The sequence below is a fragment of the Pinus tabuliformis genome, chromosome X (assembly GCF_031772625.1).
Source record: "Pinus tabuliformis cultivar Carrire ecotype Pingquan chromosome X, CPIR1, whole genome shotgun sequence".
In the NCBI taxonomy this organism is placed as follows: domain Eukaryota; kingdom Viridiplantae; phylum Streptophyta; class Pinopsida; order Pinales; family Pinaceae; genus Pinus; species Pinus tabuliformis.
Genome location: NC_142308.1, coordinates 1,066,716,434 through 1,066,724,988, shown reverse-complemented (window position 1 = coordinate 1,066,724,988; position 8,555 = coordinate 1,066,716,434). Strand labels below are relative to the sequence as shown.

The 8,555-nt window shown below is 41.7% G+C and overlaps 1 protein-coding gene across 1 annotated transcript; it reads right to left on the bottom strand.

Annotated features, from left to right (window-relative positions):
• Positions 1-1,665: 1,665 nt before the first annotated feature.
• On the bottom strand, positions 1,666-7,416 carry LOC149143505 (uncharacterized). The gene is made up of 2 exons (XM_089451850.1): positions 6,034-7,416; positions 1,666-5,898 (listed from the first exon to the last, which is right to left on the bottom strand). The coding sequence occupies exons 1-2, from the start codon at positions 7,414-7,416 to the stop codon at positions 1,666-1,668; spliced, it is 5,616 nt and encodes a 1,871-aa protein (XP_089307976.1).
• Positions 7,417-8,555: the final 1,139 nt, after the last annotated feature.

The window sequence follows — 8,555 nt, the reverse complement described above, 5'->3', positions numbered from 1 at the left end:
TTTTATTAAAATTATTTGCTAAATTAAATTGTTTTCTAAATATGTATCCTAAATTTTTTTTTTTTTTTTGTAAGCTCAGGTATTACTCATTCTATTACTGAAATTTTTTCAAAAAGATACATCGTCCAAACCATAGAAGCCCGCCCTCAAGGGGAAACCGGGTCAAAAACCATCTGTAATTTTTCAGTCTAGCCCAGAAGTAATAGGCTCTCAGTCTAACCAAAGTAGCTAACACAGCATAGCAGTTTTGAAACTTACAGCAAACCCTATTCATGACTATATTTCTGTTCCTACTATTCATCTATAAAGACACGAAACAAAATCAGAACAAAACAGAGAAACAGTATTCAACATATCTCCCGTCATGCATTTTCCTTTTCCACTGGCCGGCTGGCTCCTTGCGCAGGATTCGGCTGGCTGTCTCCTTGAACAGGATCCTGACGTTCACTCTTCAGAAGGTGAAGAATCTCATCCATTTTATCCTCCTGTCTTGACAAGGCTGTACGAATATAGCCTAGCTCCTTGCTCATATCCGGTTTCTTCTGAAGTAAATCAGCGATTTCTTTGGCAACCTGTTCCAAGGCCTTCGCCATCAAGCCTTTCATTACCCAATACATGTGAAGGGACTGCTTGAACAGAGTCCTGCGACCACGAGTGTGGCCCGGGTCGTGGAGGATTGTTGCCCATTCTTCCATCTCGTCTGACGATTGCTCCTGAATGGCCTCCTCTTCAAGATATTGCATTATCCTACGAATATCAGGGTCAGCATTGTTTTGAAAGGCCTTTTCCGCCTCTCGAATTTGGTGCATCACTGTTCTTTTAGGCTTCGCAGATTGCTGTTGTCGCTTTCCAGAATTTTCCCCTTCCTCGTGCTCTGTCGTGCTCTGGTTCCTATCCCCCTTCTGCGTTTTGCTTTGACCACTGCTCAGTGGACGACCCCTCTTGCGAAGCCCCGAACGTCTATCATCAGAGGCATTCAGCATAGGCGAATTTGTCTCCGGCTGGGGCGTGCTACCTTTCGAGCTCCTCTTTTGCATTTCCTTAAATCTTTTCCCAGAGACTCCAACGTCTTCCTCTTCTGAATCATCATCTATATCCCAAATTATGAATGGGGAGTCTCGTTCTATGGGGCTTTTGCCCTTCCCTTGCTCCCGATCTTCATCAATTGCATTCCGCTCCCCTACACCACGGCCTCTCTGTCGAGTTTCCATACCACCTGCAGTCCTGTCGCTCTTCCTTCTCTGATTATTTCCCCCCTTTGAATGCCTCTGCTGGAGACTATGGAAATGTTTCTGAATTATCCTGCAAGGGTAGTTGTTTCTCGGTCTCTGTTTCTCTTGACTTCGGAGATTTATAATATGGTGAACATAGGATGAGGCCCGAATTTTAATTCCCGGCTGCTTCCCATCCGGATCCGGTACCCCACTACCGTCGGCCGTTCCATCCGTAATCACGTCCACTGCAATGTATCCTGACGCCTCGTTAATCTCCCCTCTCAGCTGATGCCTATTAATTATCGCATCAAATGTGTAATCTTTGGTACTCATCCCCTCTGCCGCCATAATACCTCCTTTTAATTCCTGCTTCATCATTGTGTGGATTTGCATGCCACTTAGCACCTTATTCAATCGAACTTTGGCCATGGTTCGATCGTGCCTCTGCCAATTAATAATCCCTTTCATTGATCGAAGTGTGATCCCCGATAACACCATCATGATCAACCTTAATGAGCGTAATCAGATCTTTCCACTCTCTATTTGCCTCCACATTCCTCCACTGACTATCTATCCTGCTTTGCTGGCCTCGGCTGCCCCAGTTGGCAAGCCAGTCCGCAGTTTTATTGCCATTTCTTCTAACATGATTAAAGATACAGTAGTCTATTCTTTTAATCATATCCGCTATCTCCTGTACGATACCTGCTGTGCGCCAGCTCTTAGTCACCTTTTCCCACCCCTTGCCATTCCTGAGTTTCTTTACCATTTCAATGGCAATTTGGGAGTCGCCCGTAATTTCCAAGTTGGAGTACCCATTTCTGATAGCAATTCTCAATCCAGTATGGAGAGCCCAGAACTCGGCCTCATTGTTGGTCATCTTCCCTCCCCAGTCGGCATATATCCATCTTACTTGTCTGTTGCTGTCACGGAATATACCCCCGAACCCTGCATCCCCAGGGTTGCCCTTAGAGGCCCCATCGAAATTTAGTTTTATAAATTGTCCCCTAGGATAGGTAAACTTGTCTGGGCTTTTAATCCTCATGTCCTGCTCTCTCCTTAATTGATAATGCACCATCTCAAATTTAAGGTTGAGTCTGTTCAAAATTTCTTGCTCCCTTGGATCTGCTTTCCAATCCTCGTCCTGCCATCTCTCTACCAGAATGGTTTCTCTCATCGCCTCTACCACCCGCTCCCAGATTACCTCAGGCTCCTTATTGACACTTTTGAAAATTCTAGCATTGCGTTCCTTCCATGCCATCCATATTACAAAACCTGATACAAGATTCCAGGCTCGCTGTATGACTTTGCAGTGGAAAGTTTCTTCCCTCCAATGGAAAACCATTTCGAGAAAATCTCTAACCTCCACCCCAGGTTTATTAAAGGTGCGCTTGGTATTAGACCAGAGTTGATTAATAAACGGGCAGTGGATCATGATATGATCTCTGTTTTCTTCGTGTTTTCTACACAGATAGCAGCTCGAAGGTCCCGAGAAACCCCGTTTCTGGATGCGGTCCCAAGTTAAGATTTTGTTTTTCGAAGCTAACCAAGTGAAAGTGGTCACTTTGGGCCACCAATTTAGATCCCAAATTTTCCTCCAATCCTGCTGGCCATCATTGTTATTGTGAGAATTTACCAAATAATAAGCTTCCTTAGCTGAGAAAAGGCCTCTCATGGTATTACCCCAGCGTAGGATATCTTTTCCGTCTCTTACTCTGATTTTCCTTGAGTTCATTTCCTTTTTGAAAGCCGTCTGCATGTCAGGACTAAGATTCTGATCCCACTCTAACGGGTCCTTCCAGGATCTCCAACAGTCATCCATGCTGGCAGGTTTCCAATAATCCTTGACACTTGTTCTATTCCCCTCAATTCTTCTTCTGATTTGATGAAGATTCTGCATATTGTTCAGTCTTTCTCTTTGCTGCCATTTGTCGTCCCAGAAGTGAGCCTCATTCCCTCCTCTGATTTCCCAGAACGCATGCTGCTCGACAATGTTTCTATTTTGGCTGGCCAATTCCCATACAGCGGATCCGCGAGGCGTTTCTTCTTGTCTTAGAATGTCTACCTGTGAGTCTGGCATTCGATATTTTGTTCTCCATATTGATTTCCAGAGGTCATTTCCCCCTTGCAACCACCTCCACCAAAGTTTAGCTCCCATTGTTTGATTGAGCAATTCTGGGTCTCTTAATCCTAACCCACCTCTCTCTTTCCTCTCTGTAAGCTGATTCCAGGCCACTAAGGCCCATTTCTTCTTTTCCTCCGACCCTCTCCAAATGAAATTTCTGATAATTTCTCTAATCTTCCCATAAACTCCTCTCGGGGCCGCCATAATTGAAAGGGGATAAATAGGTATAGCCTGAAGAACCGATTTGGCTAAAACAATTCTGCCAGCAATATTCAGGACCCTAAAGGCCCAGCTCGAGACTTTTTTCCTCATTCTATCTAAGATTCCCTGCCAATTCTTTAATCTTTTTGACGTGAAGTCCAGCATGTTACCCAGATACTTGGTAGGTAGTTCACCCGTTTTGAAGCCCAGAATTCTAATAAGGTGAGTCTTCACTTGATCCGCCGTGTTGAAGATAAAAACACACGATTTATCCCGGTTAATTTCAAGTCCCGATGCCTCAGCAAACAGGTCTAGAATTTTCTTTAGATGTTTGACTTCCTTAACAGTTGGCTCTCCAAAGAGCATTATATCATCAACAAATTGTTGATGCGTTAGAGGAAGTCTGTCTCCCCATAAGCGAAGTCCTTTTAATCTGTGAGCTGCTCTTTCCTGAGTAATATACCTTCCTAGACCCTCTGCTGCTAAGATAAACAAGAAAGGGGACAACGGATCACCCTGACGGATACCTCTGGAGGCATTAAACGTGTTCGAAGGGTTTCCATTGACTAAGATTGAAAAGTTAGGGGAAGAAATGAGATTGTGGATCCATGTAATCCATCTCTTGTGAAAACCGAAACATTCCAGAACTCTTTCCAGGTACCTCCAGTTAAGCCTATCGTAAGCCTTGGATAAATCAAGCTTGATCATCATTCCCTTTCGTTTTTTATCTTTGAGTGAGTGAATAACTTCTTGAGAGACAACTAAGCCATCCAAGATCTGCCTCCCCTCCACAAAACCAGTTTGCTCCGCCGATATTAAACTTTCCAGCAAGGGTTTTAATCTTCTAGCAATTAGAGAGGTTATGATCTTATACACTACATTACAGAGAGCTATCGGCCTAAAGCCATTAGCATCCTCCATATTTTCTCCTTTAGGAATTAGAGTAAAGAAGGTTGAGTTAAGAGCCGGCCATACCTTCTGCTGCACCCTTGACTCTTCTACCAAATCCAGTATGTCTTTTCCAAGAAAATGCCAGCCAGCCTGGTAGAAATCTACTGTAAAGCCGTCCGGGCCCGGTGCTGTGCCCTTCCTCATTGCTTTCACTGTATCTTCCAGCTCTTCCAAAGTAACCGCCCTCATTAAGGCTTTGTTCTGGTCCTCCGTAACTAGTCTAGGTATAGCAGTACAGATCTCCTGGATAGCTCTCACTCGATCTACTTGAGGTTCAGAAAGGATTCCTCTATGATGATCCACTAGTGTTTGCTCAATTTCCTTTTGCTCCACCAACCTTATACCATTATTCCCTTTAATGGAAAGAATTCTGTTTCCCTGTCTATGCTTAACCATTGCCTGATGAAAAAATTTTGTATTTCTTTCCCCTTCCCGAAGCCATTTAATTCTAGATTTTTGTCGCCATAGAATTTCCTCTTGCTTTCGTCTTTCTTCCATTCTTCCCAGCAGAATCCCTTCTTTGGTGATGCTTTCCTCAGCCCTGCCTTCCAAAATTATTTTCTGTTGGAGATCCTCCATTTCCTTTTCTAGTTTTTGCTTATCTTCCAAGATGTTGCCAAATTCCTCTTTGTTCCACTTCTTAATCTTCATCTTCAATTCTTTCAATTTTAAATGAAACGTGTGCATCTTTCCTCTACCCTGCACTCTACTTTGATTCCACCATTCTTCTACCTTTTTTATGAAATTCGGATCCCGTAACCAGAATGCTTCAAAACGAAATGGCTTCTTACCCTGGATTTTTTTAATGTCGATTTCCAATCGGATTGGCCAATGGTCCGAGCCCAAGGAGGGGATAATCTTGGCCTCGACAAAGATATCCTTGTTCAAGATGTCTTCAGATATTAAAAATCTGTCCAGTTTTGAGGCAATTTGGTTCTTGCCTCCTCTTCGATTATTCCATGTATAGACTCCATTGATGGTTTTAAGATCTACTACTCTTAGGTCCTCTATCATCTCATTAAATTTATCCATGAACTGATCCAGCCTTCTAACCCCACCTTTTTTCTCTTCCAGGGATCTGATTAAGTTGAAGTCTCCTCCAATGATCCAAGGTTGCCCAGAAAAAAGTTGTCGGATAGTTCTTAAACTTCTGATGAAGTTTTCTTTTTCTCCAGGGTTTGTGGGTCCATAAACACCTGTAATGACCACCTTTTCCTTGGTCCCCACTATCCTGCCCAGCCCGGTCAAGATTCCATGCATGCTAGTCCAATTATCTAGAAGGATTTCATTCGGGTTCCACAATATTGCTATTCCCCCAGCAACTCCTATGGCATCCTGTCCCATAACTTTATAATTCAATCTATTTTTTTCAATGATTTCTTCTAACTGGTGTACCCCAATTTTAGTCTCCTGCAGTATCAAAATGCTAGGTTTTTCTTTTTTGAGTTTATCTCTCAAATATCTTTGCTTTCCCTTACTATGCAAGCCCCTAATATTCCAGCTGACAATAATCATTTAAAACTTTTGGAAGGAAGGAAAGAATACCTCTGACAGAGGTATCACTTTACCAGAGTTGATCAATGTTTCGCCCACCGATTGGATAGTTTCATTTAACGTTCTCCGACCTCTTTTTCTGCTACTTTTGCCAGCATTGCCCATTTCCAGCATTTCTTTCTGCTGCTCACCAACCTCCGTTATTTGTTTTTCCAGGTTTTCCCCTTTCCGTTCCTTGTATTTCTGGAAAGCTTCCTTGAATAACTGTTTTTGTTTTTCTGGTATAAATCTATTATCCAGATACTTCCACTCCTGGAGTAGTCTCTTCATTAACTTTTCCTCTTCGGCCTCATTTTCCATTTGGTTTTCAATTTCCATATGCGATTCCACTGTTTCTTCCGCCTCTTTTTCCTCTGTTTGTTCCTTGTTTGGTTTGTTTGGGCTTTTTGCTTTCTCTTTCTCTTCTCGGGAAATCTCCATGGGCGAGTTCTCTGGATCTTCATCATCATTCAAATTTATTTCATACCCTTCCGCGTCATCTTGCAGCGCCTGGAACTTATTTTGACTTTTTATTGTATTGGATGTTTCTTGCGATTTGGGTTTCAGGTTTTCCTTATTTTGCCGTTTCTTTCTATAGACTTGCTGGAAGCCTTCCTCTTTGTCTGCTGCCCTATCTTTATCTGACTTCCCCCCTTCCTCCTTATTCAATGGGCATTGCCTATATAGGTGGCCGTACTCATGACATTTCCGGCATCGAAAGGGGATGTGTTCATAATCAATCGGCTGCGTCCAGACTTCATCATGGTATTCCAATTCGATATTTTCCGGGAGTGGTTCAGCCAAGTTCATGAAAACACAAATTCTGGCAAAGGCATTATACTTTCCTCTTCTGGTGGCCTCTGCAGTCTTGACAAAGCTACCTATTGAGTTTCCTATTCCTTCCAAGATTTCCGGATCCCAAAACTCATCGGGTAACCCAAACAGCCTAACCCACACCGGGGCATCCATTAGTTTTTCTTTGTCAGGGTTATACCGCTCTTCCCAATGCTTCATAAACAGACCTGCATTGTTCAGGAAGTACGGCCCTTCCTCAAAAATTCTGTTCTTGTCTTCCAGGTTCGTAAAGATAGCAGTGAAGAAACCCTGCGCTCCCAGTTTAAGATCTATATGACCCCGGGGTTTCCATCGCTGTTCTATCCATCTATTTAACTCCTTTTCTGAAGGCCAATAGCCGATAAATTTGCAGATTAATGCATGATCCTTCATATAGCTATTGTATTCCTCCAGTTTATTGAAGGGAATGACATACCTGGGTTTTTTCTGAGCTCGAGGAAGGCATTTTCCTTTCATTCGCTTCTGCCATAAGTTGCCCATTACCGGGGCCAGGTTTTCCTTGTTTCCGTTTGGAATCCCTTCTGAACTGGTTTCTCCCATCACTATATTTTTGAAGGAGGGGTTTGCACCCCCCCCCCTTGTCTCGTCCATCCCGTTCAGTACTGTCGGCTAGGTTTTAACCCTAGTTCTCGTATTAAAAAACAACGAAGCTGCAAAAAAATCGTTTCAGCCGAAAGAACCGCAGACCCTGTCTGAGGATTCCGTCCCCCGACTGAGGAACCGTCCCCTGGCTGCGGATTCCTCTGTCAATCCTGCGCACCTGCGTCAATATGTATCCTAAATTTTAAATATATAATATATTTATCAAATTATTTGATAAGAATAAGTAAGAAGGAAGGAAATAATTTAATCATTCAAGAAGCAAAGGCATTTCATAAAAATAAAGCCTGCCACATAAGAGGTGTATAAAGATAATCCCAATACACTAACCTAACCTAGAGATATAACTAAAAAGGCAGGCAAGCTTCGAAAGAAGATCCCATAAAAGGTAAATTTTGACTCTGGTCAACAAAATAGGGTATCTTCCCACTATATGCATTTCCCTTTATAACATTTACGTCCATCAATATTAATAAATAATATTTATTGTAATGTAATCTTATATTGAGTTTATATATATAACCTTGTAAATCTTTAATTTTAAAGATGTATTTAAATAGTTTTTCAAACAAAATTTCCATTTTCGGAATATGTTTAAACCAAATGCGTTTGTAAAGGGGAAGGGACTCTTGACCATTTTCCTCAGTCAATGACGAATGGGACCATGGTAAATGTTGGCCACGTGTCCACTTCAAATTTGTCCATGCACCCGTTGGCATCAGAATTACTTATGTTGTGTCAGTTTAGTATCACGGGAAAAGTTCAATGTCTTAGTCCGTGGGAAAGAATTTTTTTTTTAAGGGAGTTGTTTTTAGTTTGATTTTTTGGAAGTTTTTTTTGGGTTTTTTTATTTAAATTTTCAAAAAATTAACAAAAATTTATTGAAATCAACTTTTCCCTAATCTAAATGCTCTAAAGAATTTTAAAGATATTGAATACATATATAAAATAAAAAAACTATTTTAAATAGCACAAATCAAAATTTCATCTTAAATTTTTCTACCATATTCTAACACCAAAAAATCGAAAAAAAACACACTAAAAACATTTTTATTTCAGGATTCATTGCTCGTCGTGGC

Coding starts and splice junctions, on each gene's coding strand:
- LOC149143505 (XM_089451850.1), bottom strand. CDS start 7,416: ATGGGAGAAACCAGTTCAGAAGGGATTCCAAACGGAAACAAGGAAAAC. Junction 5,899..6,033: donor AAGTGATACCTCTGTCAGAG/GTATTCTTTCCT, acceptor TTGATACTGCAG/GAGACTAAAATTGGGGTACA.